At 29.7% G+C, this 22,030-nt stretch overlaps 1 protein-coding gene across 2 annotated transcripts; it reads left to right on the top strand.

Moving 5' to 3' along the window:
- The first annotated feature begins 134 nt into the window (after positions 1 to 134).
- Positions 135 to 16,632, top strand: LOC134830362 (mitogen-activated protein kinase-binding protein 1). Of its 2 annotated transcripts, XM_063843815.1 has the most exons (16): positions 135 to 276; positions 2,364 to 3,034; positions 7,978 to 8,069; positions 8,133 to 8,234; positions 8,315 to 8,456; positions 8,526 to 10,954; positions 11,032 to 11,297; positions 11,359 to 11,486; positions 11,571 to 11,627; positions 11,895 to 11,979; positions 14,572 to 14,810; positions 14,870 to 14,948; positions 15,013 to 15,093; positions 15,149 to 15,370; positions 15,432 to 15,636; positions 15,703 to 16,632. In XM_063843815.1, exons 2-16 carry the CDS (start codon positions 2,954 to 2,956, stop codon positions 15,938 to 15,940), a joined length of 4,446 nt encoding a protein of 1,481 aa, XP_063699885.1. In that variant the 5' UTR covers positions 135 to 276; positions 2,364 to 2,953; the 3' UTR covers positions 15,941 to 16,632. The 2 variants fall into 2 exon arrangements, with proteins under 2 accessions (XP_063699885.1, XP_063699886.1); XM_063843816.1 differs by lacking the exon at positions 11,571 to 11,627.
- The last annotated feature ends 5,398 nt before the right edge of the window (positions 16,633 to 22,030 follow it).

Raw genomic sequence — 22,030 nt, 5'->3', positions numbered from 1 at the left:
TATCTATCATAAATTAATATTAGATATAATAATATTGGAGTATATTGAATTGAACATGTTTTTTGTAAATATTTATATTCTGGTTAGGATGTTACGGTTTTCAAACCCTATTTTACACTTAGTTTCTACGTTGACAGTCGACATCAGTTTTCTTTAGTTTTTGTAAATTTAAGTTGAATTTTGGAGTTAAATCAAGAAAATTAGCAATTAATACCTGCAAACGCCAATCATTCACGTCCAAAAACAATTTTAAAAGTAAAATTTACGCCACAAAGGGTACGAATAATTGTAAAAATGAGAAAACATCTTCCAGATTTTATTTCTCATTTTATTTATATTAGATTAGATATGTGATACACCTTTGGTAGACAGAAATTTTTCTACAAATTGTATATTTGGTGTCGCACAAATATACATGAGACATAGACAGTAGTCTCTCGTCATAAATAATGCAAATTTGATATCGTTTTTTGTTTAAAACACTCCGCAGATATTAGAACATTAGTTTGAATAATAACTATAAAATAAAATGTAAAACGTATCGCCATCCAATCTTCTCTAATGTTTGTGGCGTTTGGATATAGAAATAGTAATGGAAAGAAACCTCATTAAAACAGCAGGCAAAAGAGAGAGAAAAAAGTGTGTGAAAAGTTTATATTTATGCCAACACAAAAGAAAAGAAGATTATGTATTTACAAGATGAATCGGTTTTCATCGGGCAAAGATTGTGTTAATTTAGTTTTTGATAATAAATAAATATTTGTAATACAAGCATTTCACCTACGTGCGAATTAAAATGAGTTGTAGTCTAACTAAATCCTACATATTTCATACCAAAAATATATTTAAAATATATTAATATGTAAATTTCAATGAGAACAAATAAAAAGTGCAGAACTGACACATTAGTGAAAAAACAAAAGAGAAAGAATCAAGCAACTCATAAGAATACATATATTGATAAGGTCATTGTCATTTTAAACTTGGCCTACAAATGAGCATGCAAAAAGAATACGTTTAAAACTTTTATTATATATTTGCATTTTACTAAATGTATAAAAGTACCTCCTAATCTCGCCTATACAAGAGATCATTCAATTTGAGACAGTGAAATACAAGGTCATGATCATCAAACGTGTAATTTTTGTTTATGAATTGAAATTTATTTGTTGAATTATATGAGTTCAACAATTAAATCTATTATTATTCGACGCTACAGCGTTATATGACATAATAATACTTTTTTGTTAACGATTGTCGATTACCATTATTATAAATATTGATTTTCGGTACGGAAACGTGTGTAAAGTATACCAAGCCCATGTAATTAAATTAGATTTTGTGTCTTAATGTAAAGAAGATAACGACCTAATGTTAGAACATTAATACTTATAGAAAAATAGAACTTTATACTCGATAGTGTTTATTTATCTTTGATATTCGTCAACTTTACTTAATTACCCTTCGATGATTCTTATATTACTCCCTCTTATACATTTTTACCTGCATTTCACTGTAATATTTACGTCCCTTTATTTTTTATTACGCTATACAAACATCCTGGATTTATGTTGTTTAGGTAAAAATCATATATTTCAAACCTGACTGCACCCACAATTAGATATTAAAGTGAATTGCAGGCGCGGCATTATGTTTTCCGCAATGAAAATTAAAGACTGTCTAACGTGTATTCATACTGTTGCTGATCATCTTTTTTATTTAAAAAGTAAAACCCGTTTTAAAATATTCTTGAACAGTATTGGAATCTTGATATTTTTTTGTTTTTCGATAGAGCAAGTTTTCAAACTTAATTTTTTTTACTTAATTTATATCCAAGGATCAGCTAAAGTCGTTTAATCAAATGTTTGCTCCGAAATGGTTAAAATGGTTTTCATAAAGTTATTGAAAGCGCTCATAAAAGTTTGCAAATTCAAAACATTCTCAAAAATTATAAACAAACAAAAAAAAAGCAGTAAAATCAACATATGACTTATATAAATTGATATGCAAATGACCAGCTAACACGAATAAAAGTATTATATTTATAAATAAATTTGTTAATTAATAGCAAAGCTTTTAACGAATATACTTTATTGACAGGCGAAAGATTGTTCAAGGTGTAGGTTTTTCAAAAGAATTTTCGGTACTTTTTTTGTTTCAAGTTTCGATCGTGAGTGTGAGGTATAGTTAATAACGGATAATCCCCGAAAATGAAAAAAATGAAATGTTATAGCTTTTAAAATGCATGTAAACACAAATTATTACGACCTTTACTTTTCTTACTATTTCATTATATGAACCACAAAAATTAAATTATTCTGGGAAAATATTTTAATTCAAGTTTTTTCTTTCTTTTTTAACAGAACACAATGAACAAATGATAAAAAGAACATTTCTCTATTGTTATTCAACTACTATCAGCGTAACCAAACCGAGTGTTAATGTGTGTACAGCACAGAGGTTAAAAACATACAGTTATTTTTAATTTAAGGAAAAAGAGTGAGAAGAATTAAAATTAAGGTTATACTGCATATGCAAATTTGTACAAAATACAATAAGAGACTTTAAAATTGCAGAAAGCAAATGTATTGATTCAAGCGATGCAAATGCAAGAGTCGAAATAAAAATGAAAGGAGCCAAGATAAATTTAGCCAAATGAATGAGTAAATAAAAGAAAACATCGATGCAATGAACATATTTAAATGTGTCTATCGCTTCTTTCTTATTGGCATTATTGTATGTACACTATAAAAGACACACAAACCATAATATAATATTAAAAGTTTCCACACACATCTCTATCAATCGTTTACTGTATAAACCATTCACTCTCTTTTACTACAAGTCGTCACGAGTCTTAACTGAAAAGTACATTCCTATAACAAAAGGTGAAAATTCAAGTGATTAAGTGCTGTATAAACAAATATATATAAACTACGACACACCAACACAAATGGAGCCGTCCAATGAAGTAAAAGTGATAAGAGCACCATCTCTAAAACGTGGTAAAAATGATGAACGTCTCTCAGAACGCGTAAGTTTATTTTTATGATTACAATTTTTGTTTCGTCAATTTAATTGATGTTTGATGCATAGTAAAAATGATTTTAAAACATGAGAATTTACACACTCATATGTAAAAATTAGCAACACAAATTTGAAAAAGAGCTAAAAACAAACCAAATGATAAAATACAAATACAAAAGACCGGTAACAAAATTATTTTTACAATAAAAACAATAACATACATACTTTTTATAAAGAGCAAACAAAAGTATATACAGAAACAAAATTAAGATATCCAAAACCGGTGTCACAATTAAGAATTTTTCTTACCGGTTTAAAAAATAATAATAATTAAACGACAAGTACGCAATTTTACGAAAAAAAAAATAAGAAATGAAAGGCCGTTTCAAATTTTTTTTTCGATGTTTTTGTCCCAAAATACATTTTTCGAAATGGAGGGGGCAAAGTAAAAAAAAAGTTTTGAAATACTTTTTCATACAAAATGACAAAATTTTAACGATTTTTGATCATCAATGAATATTTTATTAATTTAAAAATTAATTTCTAAAAATTTTATATTTGAAAACCATCAACCATTCAAAGGACATCCAAAGGCATTTTCCATAACTTTTGATCAATTTCAAGCTAAAAAACCATCAAATGGGCTCACAAAATGAAAATTACTTATTTTTTACGTAAATCAAATGGGCTCTCAAAATGAAAATTACGTATTTTTTTACGTATTTTTTATTTTTCAATTTTCAAGCTTAAGAGGCATCAAAAAGTCATCCAGAGGCATTTTCCATAACTTTTGATCAATTTCAAGCTTGAAAACCATCAAATGGGCTCACAAAATGAAAATTACGTATTTTTTACGTAAATCAAATGGGCTCTCAAAATGAAAATTACGTATTTTTTACGTATTTTTTATTTGTCAATATTCAAGAACTATCCAAAAGACATCCAAAGGCATTTTCCATAACTTTTGATCAATTTGAAGTTTGAAAACCATCAAATGGGCTCACAAAATGAAAATTACGTATTTTTTACGTAAATCAAATGGGCTCTCAAAATGAAAATTACGTATTTTTTACGTATTTTTAATTTTTCAATTTTCAAGCTAAAGAACTATCCAAAAGACATCCAAAGGCATTTTCCATAACTTTTGATCAATTTCAAGCTTGAAAACCATCAAATGGGCTCACAAAATGAAAATTACGTATTTTTTACGTAAATCATTGAGAACCATTAAATGGGCTATCAAAATGAAAATTACGTATTTTTTACGTATTTTTTATTTGTCAATATTCAAGCTAAAGAACTATCCAAAAGACATCCAAAGGAATTTCCATAACTTTTGATCAATTTCAAGCTTGCCATCAAATGGGCTCACAAAATGAAAATTACGTATTTTTTACGTATTTTTAATTTTTCAAGCTTGAGGACCATCAAATGGGCTATCAAAATGAAAATTACGTATTTTTTACGTATTGTCAATATTCAAGAACTATCCAAAAGACATCCAAAAGACATCCATAACATCATTTCAAGCTTGAAAACCATCAAATGGGCTCACAAAATGAAAATTACGTATTTTTTACGTATTTTTAATTTTTCAAGCTTGAGAACCATCAAATGGGCTATCAAAATGAAAATTACGTATTTTTTACGTATTTTTTATTTTTCAATATTCAAGAACCAAAGGCATTTTCCATAACTTTTGATCAATTTCAAGCTTGAAAACCATCAAATGGGCTCACAAAATGAAAATTTCGTATTTTTTTACGTAAATCAAATTGGCTCTCAAAATGAAAATTACGTATTTTTTACGTAAATCAAATGGGCTCTCAAAATGAAAATTACGTATTTTTTACGTATTTTTAATTTTTCAAGCTTGAGAACCATCAAATGGGCACACAAAATGAAAATTACGTATTTTTTACGTAAATCAAATGGGCTCTCAAAATGAAAATTACGTATTTTTTACGTATTTTTTATTTGTCAATATTCAAGCTAAAGAACTATCCAAAAGACATCCAGAGGCATTGATCAATTTCAAGCTTGAAAACCATCAAATGGGCTCACAAAATGAAAATTACGTATTTTTTACGTAAATCAAATGGGCTCTTAAAATGAAAATTACGTATTTTTTACGTATTTTTAATTTTTCAATTTTCAAGCTTGAGAACCATCAAATAAGCTTGAAAACCATCAAATGGGCTATCAAAATGAAAATTACGTATTTTTTATTTGTCAATGTTCAAGCTAAAGAACTATCCTAAAGACATCCAGAGGCATTTTCCATAACTTTTGATCAATTTCAAGCTTGAAATCCATCAAATGGGCTCACAAAATGAAAATTACGTATTTTTTACGTAAATCAAATGGGCTCTCAAAATGAAAATTACGTATTTTTTATTTTTCAATTTTCAAGCTTAAGAGGCATCAAAAAGTCATCCAAAAGCATTTTCCATAACTTTTGATCAATTTCAAGCTTGAAAACCATCAAATGGGCTCTCAAAATGAAAATTACGTATTTTTTATTTTTCAATTTTCAAGCTTAAGAGTCATCAAAAAGTCATCAATACATTTTCCAAATACATTTTTAATCAATTTCAAACTTAAGAATCACCAAATAAAAATTAAACAATTTTTTTTTTTTGATATATTAAAAATGATTTTTTCTATGTTTTTGTCCCCTGCCCTATTTCAAAAGCCTAAACTAAAAAAATGCAATTAAAAATTGTAACAAAAGTAAAGTAAAGATAGTAAAACATATTTATAACATTTTTCAAAAACAAATAAATTTAACATGGTTTTTTGGACTCTAAAATAGGATATCGGATTTTATTCTTTAAATTTATTTAGAGCGGTATATAAGCTTCTAAATTTTATCAATTTAGATTAAACAAAAGTTATTATGTGCCTCTTAACGAAAACGTATCCTTAAACAGAGACACATATGTCTGATATGCTCGAATCAAACGAATTTCCGTCTCTTAATTTTATACATTAATTCATGTTAATTCACTCTATGAATTAAACAGTAAAGTACAAATATTAATGAACAGAAAGTTTCTATGTGTATTTTAGTTCAACAAAAAATATTCCATTATAAGGTGTCCAATATTTTCTTTGCATCAGTGTATCTTACATATATGATGACGACGATATGTATGTATGTAAATATCTGTACAAAGAACAAATACAATATCTGTACACGGCAAATCACACAACAAACCTGAAGTAGGTAACTCAAAAACTAGTTTAGTTTTACTTGAGCTTCGCAGACGAGTACACATTCAGTATCATAATAAAAATATCAATAAGAGACGGTGAAATTTTAAATCACAAAAATACTTGGTTATTATTTATTATAAGTACATTCATTCATTGGTTATTTTAAATAATTAAGAAAATCTTTTAATATTACCATGAACTACGTCTCATCAATGATCAGTGATAATGTCTAATTACACAAATCGGTGTTAATTACATCTATAAAATATTGCGCAAGTGAAAATTAACCATCAACAACTGTGATAACAAAACAAGTAAAAATTTAAAGGATAGTTTATGAAAATTTAAAATAAAAGTTTTTTAAAGACACATATGAAAATAACCAAAACAAATTCTTAAACGACATCGATTCATTTAATATGTGAAAAAATAATAACATTTGGACTGTTTTGTGTTATTACTGCTGGTCAAATTGAATGGACCTGAATATTTTCAAAACTGATGACGTATTGCAAAGAATGCTATGTATCAAGACATATGTATATATATATGATGTTTATATGCGCAAGATATTTGTTAAACCACTCGCGTTTTTATAATATGAAATACTCAATCGCTTAAATCACTACCTCCATACAAAATATAAATTTATGTATTTTTCAGATATGGATACTTGTTATTATTGTAATATTGTTAATATTTTATTCAAAAAAAGTATTTTCTATTTCATAAACATTTCTTCCACACAGTCTTTTTAAGAAATTTTAATTACTATATTATTATAATATTAAAATTACTTATTTTGGTGATGTGTGTGCAAAAGAAAGCATTATAAAATAATAGTAATAAAAATAGTGCAGATTAATTTATTCATAAAAAATAAAATAAAACATTAGCGGTTGCATGCATGATTATTTTTTTTAATAAAATAATATATGTAATCTATATATTGTTAGAAATGCACAAATTTATCGACATGTTTTGTGTTAATTGAATATCGCATAGTAATATGAAAAAATATAAAATATGTTTGCGCCCAGAAATTCATCGCCAACATTCCATGAAATGGAGGCGGCTTACCAGGTCAGTTAATAAAATTTTATTGTAATAAAAAAGTTGTGTCAAAAATGGCAAAATAATGTTATATAAATACAAAATATATATCCTTGTAAGATTTCTTTTGACTTCGTCTTAAGATTGATTCGAGCTGTAATTACTTTGATATTCCATCCATTTTCTCGTTGTACTTTTTTGTTTATGTCAGGTGTCATCTTGTAGACATTCCGAACCTACACTCAATCATCGCGCAAGTTCACTACATGACAAATACGTACAAAATCACCAAAAAGATGCTTTTATTGCTCATTTATTGCTACCCACAGATCGTTAGTTGCTTTTAAAAATAAAATGTTAGACTCTTTAGTATTTAATACAGTCACTTGAGGTAACGTGACAAGATTTTAAGTGCATTTCTATTTTGGATTTAGGTAGGAGCAAAATTACTCCGATTGACAGTAAATATTTAATCTTAAGCTAAAACGTAAAAGACAGTTACCTATACTATTTAACTATGGAGGACAATAATAGACAAACAATATTTTTTCAAAGTCACTTGTTGGCAAATTTACAATTGTTGGCAATTATCGAGTCAGTGCATCAAAAAAAAAAAATAATAATAATAACAACTGATCAACATTTACAAAAAAAAAAACATTTATTTTTTCATTTCAGATAAAACTTAAGAAAGTCATCGGATTGACAGTATGTAGTAATGCAGGATTAGATGTTTCTCTCACAAATGGGATTTTAGCGTATCCAGCAGGGTAATAGCTATTTTTTGCCTATTTGTTCATTATAATTTTGAAGCGCTAATTGTTTTGTTGTAGATGTACTGTCGTATTATTCAATCCACGGAAAGTAAGTCAATCATATTTGCAAAATTCAGCAAGAAAAGCAATAACAGCAGTTGCCTATAGTCATTGTGGCAGGTAAATACAAAATTTCAACATAATCATCATATTGCTCAGTCATGATTCTTTTTATTTATTTATTTTTTTTTTATGTATAGATATTTGGCTACCGGTGAGTGTGGTATAAATCCTACCATTAAAGTATGGGAATTGGAAACTTCAAATGGCAATTGCGATAATTACACAGGAGGGTCAATTGTCGCCGAATTCTCCGGGCACAAATATGCTGTTAGTTGTGTGGTAAGTCATTTGAAATTATGAAATGTTTATCCATAATTTAACACGTTCATATTACGTTTATATTTAAAGGCATTCTCACCAACTGGCAAATATCTCGTGTCTGTTGGATCGCAACATGACAACATCGTAAATGTGTTTGATTGGAAGGCAAATACCAAAATTGCCTCAAACAAAGTGAGTGCCAAAGTTGTAGCTGTGAGTTTTAGCATTGATGGAAACTATTTCGTAACTGTGGGAAATCGACATGTGAAATTTTGGTATCTCGAAGGAGGTCGAAGAATCAAAGAGCCTGTTCCATTGATGGGAAGAAGCGCCATTTTAGGAGAGTTAAGAAACAATGACTTTACTGCTGTTGCGTGCGGAAAAGGTGACATGGCAGATAGTACTTATGCAATAACACGACAAGGACATCTCGTTGAATTCAATGCTCGTCGATTGCTTGATAAATGGGTAATGTGTCGAACTGCTTCGGCAAATTGCATTGTCACAAGTGCCAAATACATTTTTGTTGGTTGTGGCGACGCGATCATTAGATGTTTTAACGCGGAAACACTTGAATACATAACAACGTTACCTCGAACACACTTTTTGGGTGTTGATGTTGCACAAGGTATTCATATTAATCACATGATGGCAGCTCCTCCAAACGCTAAATATCCTGATTGCATTGCTATTGTCTACGACGAAACCCGTTCAAAAGTCAGTTGCATTTATAACGATCATAGTTTATACATATGGGATCTGCGCGATGTGAGACGTGTTGGAAAAAGTCATTCTTTCTTGTATCATTCTGCGTGCATCTGGGGCGTTGAAACTGTGCCATTTAATTATACGAAAAATAATATTCCAATCAATTTGCCATCAGATTGCTTCCTCACGTGCTCATCTGACGACACGATTCGAGTTTGGGGCTTAGATGATTGCGAAACCAATGAATTTTATCGTAAGAATATATACAGCAAAGATTTGCTCAAAGTATTCTACATCGATGATGAGCTCAATTTCATCAAAGACATGGATAATCCTCTTTTAAGTACAGAGAAAAATCTCAGTTACGATGGAAGGAATGGTGTTCGTTGTATTAAAGTAAATTCAACAAATGGACATCTTGCAACGGGAGATCGTAGCGGAAATATAAGAATTTACAATTTTAATACGTTGAAATTGTTAAGCACCATTGAAGCACACGACTCGGAAGTTTTGTGTTTAGAGTACACAAATGAGAAAATTAAACGCAAGCTATTGGCAAGTGCAAGTCGTGATCGCTTGATTCACATATTCGATGTTGAACAAGATTACAAGATCCTACAAACACTTGATGATCACTCGAGCAGCATTACGTCTGTAAGATTCGTTGGCGTTGGAAATGAATTCAGTATGATATCATGCGGAGCTGATAAATCCATTATATTTCGATCGTTTCAACAAAATTTCTTTGCACGTGGTAACAATAGCGCAGGAAAAGCTACTTTATACGACATGGAAGTTGATAGTAATTCAAAGCACATTTTGACAGCATGTCAAGATCGAAATATTCGTGTTTATAGCACACAAACAGCGAAACAAACAAAAACTTTCAAGGGAAGTCATTCAGAAGAAGGAAGCTTGATAAAACTTTGTCTCGATCTGAGCGGAATTTACATCGCAACATCTTGCACAGACAAAACTCTTAGCGTCTACGATTATTACTCAAACGAATGTATGGCTCGTATGAGCGGGCATAGCGAATTGGTAACTGGATTAAAGTTCACAAACGATTGCAAACATTTGATTTCTGCAAGCGGCGACGGATGTGTTTTTGTCTGGCAAGTTCCCCACGATATGATTGTTACCATGCAAGCTCGTATGTCACAACAGGCAATGCGAATGGGACATCCTCCTGTTATTCCGCGCCCTATGAATAGCAATTTTATTGAAAACAACGATCATATGACTGCTGGATCGCCGCCCAATATGTACATGCAAGATATTCAAGCATCAACAAATTACAGATTTTCTGAAGTTGGTCAATTACCTCAATGGGCAAAAAAGAAAACAGACGAACAACAACAATCGCAATCTCCCTTATTGGGATCATCTCCTATACAAACACAAAAACCACGAGGTAGATGGGCACAAAGGGGACAATTCGATGCAGAAACTTTAGATTTGAGAAGTATTGTTGAAAGTCCATTTGGTCCTGAAAGACAAGCAGAACGCTTTAGTACGAATCAAATAAACAATAATACTCCAACATCTGGTTATAATAGCGCAGGATCAAAAGATGTTTATGGAAATGCGTACCTGAGTGAGGACAGTTCTATCGATAGTGGTCGAGAAAATCGTCGACAATCAATCAAACAAGAAACGCCAAATCAAAAAATGCATAGCTTGAATTCTGAGTCAAATACTGAGCATGACGATCATGATGGCGATATCGAAGATATGTCAGATGGGGAACGAACAAATTCTGATAATGGTATGATCTATTATCCATTAGGAGGACACGCAACACCAACGTAAGTTTAATTATTTTCTCAATTTACCTTTTTCCTTTTTTTTATTTTACAATTTCCTTATAATTTTTAACTTTTAGGGATTTCAAAGTGAATGAAATGGATATGACTGAGTTACGAAAATCTTTACGAAAGTCAAAGGCAGAAAGACAAGGATTAACTTTGTCTACATTGTCATTGGCACAAGCAACATCTGATGATGAAGATGAAGCATCTACTCCAAGTGCAGAAAACGGAGAAAGATCATTGGCATCTACATTCGGAGGTAGCACAGATAATATCCCGCAAGATAATACATTCTTACAAGCAGCATTAGATGGTCCAGGCAGATTACAAAATGAAAAATGTAAGATTTTGGTTACCCATTTATTTCGTATTTAGTGTTGCATTCATTCATTCAATTTCAGCACGTAAGAGTCTAAGTGCAATGCACAATACAGATGGAATATCAACATCCATTTCTAAATCGTTTGCCAACTCGAAAAAAGAAGAATTAATGAAAGTCATTAACGACGCCAAATCAAAGCTGCAAAAAGTAAGTAAATAATTTTCACTTAAACACAAAACTTCTTTCATTTCAAATGTAAAAAACAAAATGTTAAAGAAAATTTATCAACAGACGGGAGAATTTCGAATAACAATTACAAATACAAGCTCAATGTATGACCGTATGAAGGTGAGAAAAGCCGTTGGTCAATCAATATAAGAAAAACTAAATACATATTTAACTTAAATGTATGCGTGACAAATAATTTTCATAATGACTAACGGCAAAATGAGCTAACGTTTGATTCTTTAAAGCAATTAATCGACGATTAACAAACCTAAATTTGACATCAGTTATTTCCTTATACCATTATATTAAAATTAATCCATTAAAAGAATAACTCTTTTTCATTATTGAGAAAATATTTTTTTCTAAAATGTTCTTTTTCATCTTTAGGTTGGTTACCGATCAAATTTACGTGCTAGTCAAAGTATTTCAGACTTAAGCCATTCGTTAGCATATCGTTCAAGTCAACCATCAGGTAAAAATATTTATATTTTAATTAAGATGAATAGTTACTCAATGTAAGACCATTTAATACATACTAACAAGCTTTTTCTTCCCTCTGCTTTGCTAACACAAAAATAAAGGAAAAAGTAATCAAATATCTCAACAATACAATTACCTTAATTGTGCCGCTTCTAAAGCCAAAATCTCACAAAACCATACTATAATAAAACGTTTTCAAAATAATCTACCGCCGTATCCGTTTGAGGTTGGAATTTACGGCACAAAATCAAAGTCTGAGAAACCACTTGTCGAAACAATGTCAAATTTTTTACTGCCAGCTGAAAAGTTACAAAAACACCCAAGTATTCTAAAGCATTATAAATCGTGTCCCGTATCGCCTGTGAGTGAAGAACTTGAATGGAGTAGCCTTGCAATGCACACAACGACAACTTGTAATGAACCGAAACGCCATTCCATGCATGGAAATGATGCGAAGCATCTGTTCAGTGTAATTCATTCCGACACAGAAAAAATGATTGCTGAAATAACTCAAAAGTATGGAGATTTAGATGAATATGAACCAAAAAAAAAAGTCGACATGAAAACAAAAGACGACGATGACGATGCGAATTTTAGTTCAGATTCTTTAGAAGATTGCAGTTTAAACATGGACTTTTATCCAAATAAACAATGTGCTAAACATTTTCCTCGTCAACCTCCGAGAAGATCTGTCTCAGATTATCATATCTTTCAAGATCAAACTCAAACGTATAACCCTTATCGAAATGTCTCATTATCCGATATCCTGAACGAAACAGATGAGCGTGAACAAAACTTTTTATCAACTTTACGACATTCATCAGCGAGTTTCTTCTTAGGACAACCGGGAACCAAGAAATCACAAGAGAGTCTTCTCTCTGAAGAATTTAGCGGCGGAGGAGCAAGTATTGGAAACAGTATGGAAAGTATTTTATCGGATGACTCAGAATGCAGAAGTGCGCCGTTAGAAGTACTTTTTGAAAAGTGCGAATATTCGAGGAATTATAATGAGCCATTTAAAACACTCGAAATGCCAACATCCAAGTCTTATGGATCAAGTCCGAATGCCGTTTCAAATTTCGACTTCTATATGCAACAACAAGAGCAATTGGAAAGCAACTTGGCAAACTACGGTTTAGATGTTTTAAGCGCGCCTCGATCAACTCGCATACCTCCTTCAATCACATATCCAAGTTTAGGTACGACAAAGTATGAAAATTTTGACGAAGAGGAAATTCCAAATTTAAATAACAAACTCGCGCAATATAGTTCGGGCATCAGCAAAAGTTTAAGTAAAGATTTTGCAAATCAACGGAAAAGCTTCAATACAAATCCAATGTATCAAAGTTGTCATAAACGCGTTGCTACAGAGGCTTATCCATTTAAGAGATCTGATATTTTTAGTAATAGCGAGGGAAATCGCATCAAAAAGTCATGTAGTTTTGAGTTAGATTTTGGACCTCCTTTAGCTGGAAAATGCCAAAGTGATAAGAAATTTGCTCAAAATTTACAAAAATTCGAAAAGGATATTCTCGCAGAACATTATAGAAAAAGTCAAACGTTGGAAACAGACTATTTAGCACACAAACCACCTGTAGCAAATAAGAGATCTTCGAGCGTCAAGAGCCGGAAACGAGTAAAGTTAAAAGATAAATTCAGTACGGGAAGCAAATTAGAATATCAGTATGGAACATCTCAGAGTTTTGTAGTTTTAGATCACATAGTACCTCAACAGGTAGGAATGCGGTTTAAAATGTTTCCAAGAAATTTTTAAAGGTCGTTGCATTGTCGTCTTCCTTGATTTTGAGTTTTTCCCCGAAAATGAGTGCATCGGCCTTCAAATTAACAAAAAAATAGGTATAACCCTTTTTAACCGCTTCCTTATTAATTAACTATACATAAAAAAACAGGCAGAAGAAATTAAATCATTTGAATTGTACGTGGCGGAGAAAGAAAACACCGATAACATGGATAGTTTGGAGATTCTCGCATGTACGAATAAGAATATTGCAAATTCAATAGATTCTTTAGATAACTTGCCCGTAAGAGACGAGCCCTTGTCATTTACGAACACGCCAGAATACATGAAGTTTAAAGATATTGAGAGAAAACTAGAGATAATCAACAAATTGGTAACATTAGAAGAAAAACATTTGGAACATGTGAGAAAAATGAAAGAAATACGAATGCAGCCATTCAAATGTGATTCATCGAGTAAAGGTTACGTGAAAAATTTGACGAAAAATTTCGACAACTTGAGTAAAAGTAGTTATGAATATCCAACACGTATGAAGCGAAACCAAAGTTTACCGGATGTGCTGGAAGGCACAAAATTAAGCATTCACAGTTCCTCAGATTTTAACTTTGCAGATCAACAAAAGATGCACATGGAAACGACGAAAGGTGTGAGCATGTAAAAGTAATGCATGATACTTGATTATGATTTATTGATTTGTTTTTCGATGCCATTTATCGTTGCCTTAAATTAAATATTAATTTTACTAACATCCTATTTTTTTATTTGATTTTTACATAATTCAAGCTTATCCTTCAATTGCTCTAATTGATGGTTTTCATTTTTCAGGAATGATGTCGAATCATTTTTTATCATCAAATGATAGTGATGACTCTTCCATTAGACGTGCGTGTTCGTTGAGTGATCTAACAATGGGAAAATTAGCCGTAAAAACGAACAAAACAACAACTCCAAGTCGCAACAGTGAGAAACGAAATCTTCCGAAGAGAAGTAATTCATCTGTTGGAAGATCAACAACATCCGGAATGGGACTGAGAAGTGTCTCGACTGGAATGTTATGTCAAGCAGTAAGTTTTTGGTTATTCTAAAGTATAAATCAGAAGTATATAATTACGTTTTTGTGCAGAGTGACTCTGAGCCAGAACCTAATCAACCTCGAGGAGGTCTTATGAGACAAACAATTGCTTCTTCAAATAAACAAAATGGTAAGTAAAACTCTCACATGTCTTAAATAATGAAAATTGATTATTTTTTATTCTAAAATGTTAGTTACTCAAAAGTATATAAATCCACGAAGTGCTGCGGGAATTATTAATCGCCGAAAGGGTATGCAGAATTCCTATTCTACAGGTATGTCATTTAGATCTGTTTATTTCAAAATAATTCAACATTTTTACATTTTAAGTGAATTTGTCGACAACACCTCAAGATGGTTCAAGTTCGGAAGAATCATGCTCTGCAAATAACAACAATCGAATCGACACAACACCAATTAATAAACCGCAAGTTCCGCCACGTCCTCGAAATATCTCGATCGATCATAAGCGCACAGTAATAACGTTGACTGCAAGCAAAAAAGATGAGAATATCGATGCTCCGTGCAAGGATAGTGACCCAGAATGTGATAGTACGGTTTTCTTTGAAATAGTTGCAAAATTATTTTTTAACGCATTTTTTTTCCTCTTTAGTGACATCTCAAATATGTTCCAACCTGATAAATCAACTGATGCAAACGACTTCATCTGTTATTCAACTACATCAACGGCTCAAAACATCAGATGAAGGAATCGTGACAAACGGAAGTGCAAGTCGCAACAATAGTCTGATGTTGAAGGAATTAGAAAATGCTGTTATTATGACGCAAAATATGTTAACAAAAATTACTAATAATCGGTAATACATATTTCTAACAGTGTTTCGCTCTTTAAATTAACGCTTTGATTTTTATTTTTATAACAGAAATAATTCTTCTTCGGGCGAGTCTGGCATTTACACATCTATTATAACCAATTCTCATGATAGAGCTACCATAAATATCACACCAACAGCTAATAAAAACAATTCAACGAATTCGTTGCAACATCAGGCACATACAACATCAACAGTCTCTGCAAACAATGGCAACGGCGACTTTAATCAGCTTATGAACAAATGCTCAGACTTGCTGAGCAAAGTTCAAAGACATGTCAACTCTTAAAGTGATTTCTCCGTCGTTCTTTCATTGTTATAATTTATTTACTGTTGTTCTGAAACAATTTCTTCTTGTCTTATTAAGATTTTTATCTTAATTATGATGACATGATCACGCCATCTATTAATCCAAGATTTTTTAAAAATTAATTTATACAATTTAGTTAATTTGCACATTTTTAAGATTAAGTTGAATTAGTCTCTGTTTGTGTTGTTACATTCAGTGAGATATTTAATCTTCTCCTTAACAGCAGATTAAAAACAAATGATCAAAAAACTAAAAAATAACATATAAAAAGCTTTAAATGCTCATAAATAGCACTAATTTATATTTTATTTAAAAAATGTTTAAATTAAACTAATTTTTTGTCATATACCTATAAAATTTAAATTTGAATTTGTAAAATACTTATAATAATTAATTGAAAATTACTTAATAATTAACAATTAGAAATACTAAACAAAACAGGTGAATTGATTTCAAATTTTTAACAAATATTTCGCAATTTACGGTAACACTTGCGTTTAAACAATATATTATCCATCGAAACTGTTAACAGGTATTGATAATAATAAAATAATATTTACTGTCCTTAACGTGATTTGAACCTTTTTCCATTTTTAATGTCCAATTTCATTAAAGATGAAAATTATCTAAATGCCAAATATTAACAAAAAAAGACAAAAACAAGGAATTTTACCTACTATTTTAAAACAAATTAAGTAAGAATCTTTTAACAGTTTTAATAAATTACAATTTAAGTTACTTCTAGCCAGATAATTTTTAAACAAAATAACTGAATAACATGTATTAACCTAAAATAGTAATATATTCTGCTAAATCATAAACGAATAAAAAAAAACTACTAAAATTACAATAAAAAAAACTTAAAACTTGCTTTTTGCTTTTTTATTTTGCATTCCAAATTGATTAAAATGCTTCAAAGAATTCTTTAATGAAGTCTTTCGAATGCTCGGAAATCATCGAATTATAAGGAATTCCAAATATTCTACTAAACAGTAAAAGTTGTTGGAGTTCAATGCCATATTCTGTTTTCTAACATCCAAGTTGTTAACCAAATATTCCATGTACGTGAATGAAGTCAAATAATTTTTTTCAATTTCTCTGAATTACGACTTCTTGACACTCCATTATTTTAATCACTGCTCTTCAAAGTTACCTTGTTTTTTATTATGTTGATGAAAAATACTCAAAAATACATACTTGTAAATTTATTGAAGTTTAAACTTGTTTTTTTTTTACTTTGCATGTCTAAATATATTTTATTATATGTTACATATAATCTGATTCAAAGAAAAAAAAATAAATAAATAAATCATAAAAAAAACAAATGGAAGAGACCAATAAAAGCATCTTTTATTTGCATTTCACTTTGATGTCATGCAATCATAATAATTTGTCAACCTCTTGTGCTTCTAGAGTGTACTTGTGAAAATTTTTATTAAAATATGGAAAAGATATTCATTAGATTGTCGCTTGCTGTGATCGAACGGAAAACAAAAAAAATTACGGTTAGGTATATAACAATATAATAGGACAACGATAAAAACGAAAATTATTGATAATTTATCAATAATATAATAATTTTAACATTAAGACACTCCTTTTTCTGAATTAAATTTCCTTTATATAATACAAACGTTTTGCAGAAAAACAATATTGTCCTGATAAATTTATATTTAATTTGAACATTTTTATTATTCTATCATTTTCTGATCACTTGATTTATGCAGATTCTATTGATATTAGGTACTTATAACAATGCGTCAAGTGTCCTTGTAATTTCTTTATTCATCCAATTAATATTGACGACAAATTACTTTCGTAGCATAAAAACTTTTGATCTTTTTATGTATACTTGAGTTCTGCATCATCACAAATTATGTATAAAAAGGTCCCTAAAAATCCCGAATACAATAGATTTTTATATTATTAAATATATGTGTGCGAACGGAGCAGGTGTAATAATAAAATAGATACAATATTTCATATTGAATGTGAGATATTACATTAATAACTCTTAATTTTATTACATATCAATGCATTTAACGCATTTTAACAACAATGTAAGCATCAAGATTAAATTTCAATCTGAATGTCGCATCACACCAAATACAGTTCAACACTTTCGAACAATAGAAATTGTGTTGTTCAGCAGTTTGATGAATGAAATTTTCAGTTCAATTGAATTGAAAAGAAGATTCTTGTTTTTGGGGATATGTCATTCAAGTAATAATTTTTGAATAAAGAAAACTTATATACGGAACATGGAAGAGACTTTTGGTTGCCATGAACTTTTACATATGTCTTGCACAATTACAAATGTCCTTTCAATAGGGTGTTTGGTAATCTCTTCCTCTCCAAGTTTGAGCTTCAGGTGATATTTTATTTGCCTATGTACTCATTTCTATTTATTAGCAAAAAAAGGTAAGGAAGTTTATTCAGTATCAAACGGAGAAGAAGATTATCTTTTTTATTTGTTTGAGGAAGTACGAGAGAATGATTTTAGTTTGCGAATGGCAATACAGATTTTACTTTTTAGTCCAATTAAAATAAAATTTGAGAAAAAAAAGATAATTTGAGGCACATTTAAAAAAAAAACTGCAGTAAGTGTTCAGAATTATAAAAAAAGTACCTTGAACTAGCAAACATATTCGAATTGTAGTACATAGGTATATGTTTGTATTTTCGTTCCAGATGTCAGAATTGAGCAAATGCTCTTAATATTTGAATTCTGAACTGATACATGAAAAATTTTGAAAATATTTTAAAAGTGATGTTTTTGTTAACGATCATATTCTATAAAAATCATCAAAATGCAAAAAAAAAATACTCGATTCAATTGTTTCTTTTGTTCCAGATATCATAGTTAAGCAAATAACGGCTTAAATTAATGCTGAAGGTTTAATGGCTTTCAAAATTTAGATTCTAAAAGAAAATCATGCAAAATCAGGAATTCATTCGGATCAGTGGTAACTTTCGTTGCAGATATTAAAATTAAGCAAATGAAAGCTTAAAAAAATGCTAAGGTTATAAAAGCTCTCGGGATACCAATACTAAACTGATATAACATAAATTTCATTTTTTTATATCGAAAACTTTTCGGCTATGAAATAAAGGATATGTTTTTGTTCAAAAAAAATTTTTTTTGTCATTTTTATCAAATGTGAGCCCTTGTTACAAGAATTTTTTGGAATATTTCAGAGTACACGAAACAAACAACTATGTGAATTTTATATGAAATCATTGTAATTATTCTACATTCTAAAGGAGATACTTACTTTATGGAATGAAAATGACTCAATTTATTTTCTTTTCGTTTTATATAGGTGAGCAGTTAAGCGAAAATTGTTTCTTTCATTATAAAGAATAGAGCATTTGTAATTATTAAAATTATATTTTTATATGAAACTCAAATATGCATAAAACAAAAAACGACAGAAAGCGTTACAAGTATGTGAATCTTTTGTTTTTCCTCCCCACCATTTCCTCAAACGAAAAATATATAAAATATGAGCACCAATGAAAATTTTTATATATTTATTTAAAGCTATATATAGTGAGTATTGTGAAGGCGTGTCATCATCGTTGTTCGTCGTACGTTCATCAGGGAAAAGTACACACAAAATATAATAAATAATGCGCAGAATTTTCGTATATGTATAAATATTAATAATAATGATATTTTTTGTGTATGGCAGCAAATGAAGTTATATAAGTAAATATCTCTCTTCATGTTTAAAACAAATAATAACAAAACAATTTATTAGATGAAAATTTTCCAAAAATTGATTGAAATATGAAATATTTTTGTTTGTATTATTTCTATGTGTATTTTATGTAAAAACTCACTCGTATTTTTCTATTTTTGTATTCATCAAACTCAACGTTAACATGAATGATCAAATATTTTGTTTATTGCCTACAAAATAACTTTTTTTTGCTCGATATTCGACAGAGCCACTTGAGAGTTAATTCAAATGTACACAACAAAAATCCTGAATTTCACGCATCGTTTACTTTTTCAAGAAAATAATGATAATGTACATTTACAAGAAAAAATTGTACATCAATTTTGCGAAAAAAAGGATAAAAATCAACTTAAATAAATATAGAATGAAATAATGAAAGAAGAAGGCAAGGCAACTTTTCATACTTTTTTGATTATTATGTGTTTTAAGTGGACATGATTTATTAAAAGATAGGTATGTCTATATTATTTAGGTACCTTTGTTGAAAAATTTTGAAAATAAAATCCACAAAATATAGTACAAGAGGAAAGATTTGTTTAATTCGATGTTGATATTGAGCTTTAAACTTAAACGAGTGAATTCAAAACATTTCAATATTTTTTAACATGACGTTTATACAAGTTTCCATCCTCTAAAAATTACCTTTGCTGATCTAATTTTTATTCCACACCTTAGATAACACCCATGCAATTATAAGGACAAAAGGTTATTGGAATTTGAAAAAATCCTCTGAGTAAACCATTTAAGAAAAGTTTTTAAACATTCTCACATTTTGTATCTTAAAAGAATTGAAAAGAAGCAGAATTAGAGCACATTTAAGTACATTTAGTCGAACTCTTTAAAGACATTATCTTCCCCAGATTTGTATTGTCCAAAATTTTATTGTCATAGTGGTTAGTCTGTGTTGTTTCCCATCTCTCGGCATATGTGCAAAATTACAGATTTAAGGATTACATCAAAGATTAAATGAGTTTTTGACTATTGATGATGGAAAAAAAATATGTATTATATAGTTTTCATTTACAAATATTTGTAGCTTTCAATGCGTTTGTAGTATAACATTATTATTGCTAATTGTAACAAAAATATGAACTCAGCATATGTAAGACTTAGAACGAACAAGAGAACTTCGTTGTTAAACGGATTATCTGCCCTCCTTAAATTTAATTTAATTCGTATTCTCTCTTCTTTTTAATGTAACTTTTGTACTGCAAGAATGTGTTACACATTTTTTTAGAATTATTGGGTAGATGTTCAAATTAAAGTCAGACATCTTATGAACCGTTTTTTTTTTTTCAAATGTAATCATTACATTTACTTTCCCGTTAAAAACCATAAACCATTTCTTACAGCCTTTACATAACTCTGAATAGTTCAGCTATACCTTATATCGAAAATTTTTTACTAATAGAGCTGTTAAAAAAGTTACTCACGACAACACGCGCTTCTCGTCCTATTTGTACATCATTATTGTGATACTTTGTTTGTTCCTTTGGTTTATTACTCGTTACGCTTGATATACCAACCAACCAAATTATCATATAAATACTGCATAAAATTATTTAAACTTGGATAAATGTTTCCTTTTACGCACCCTCTCTACATTTTTCACTTGCTCGCCTCTTGTATACAACAAATTGTGAAAACGTGCTTCGAGTAAATACACGAATATGTGGGAAGAGATTAACTTAACAGCAACAACGGAGGGAAATATGATGCAAACTGGTTGAACTTTTCTAATAAACTTACCTTAATAATAAAAAGTACGAGCAAATCAGGGAATCAAAATTTAATATGTTTTTAAATTAAAAATTATCAATTTTGATGAGATCATAAATGTTTCCGGTAATAAATTTACTTTACAAAAAGTTGCAGTTCTGAAAATGATTTTAAGTTAATTTTATTGACACGTGTCGACAATATTGTTTAACCAATATTGTTGTTAACTGTTTTTCAACTTATCAAAAATGTATCTATTTAATATTAATTTAACGGTTTGAAGCACTGATAGGTTTTAACCAAAAACATGCATTAACAACCTTAGCTGACAAACATGATACTCTTCAATTTTTTATTCAACTATTTCATTCTTTAGAAGAGTGTCGAACTAATTATCAAAAAGAACACCAAATACAAAACTTAAAACTCGTCTATTATATACCCGGCACAAAAGCCGATTGCAACTTTTTCGTTACGTTTAAGCTTCGTTTTCCTATTACATAAACACAAAGTAAATATTTGCGAAAGATAATTGATCTCATACCCTTTATTTGTTTATTTGCAGGAATAACGCCTAAATTTTGAGCTGCTATAATACTCAAGG

The sequence above is a fragment of the Culicoides brevitarsis genome, chromosome 2 (assembly GCF_036172545.1).
Source record: "Culicoides brevitarsis isolate CSIRO-B50_1 chromosome 2, AGI_CSIRO_Cbre_v1, whole genome shotgun sequence".
Taxonomy (NCBI): Eukaryota; Metazoa; Arthropoda; class Insecta; order Diptera; family Ceratopogonidae; genus Culicoides; species Culicoides brevitarsis.
This window is presented reverse-complemented; position numbering and strand designations above follow the sequence as displayed.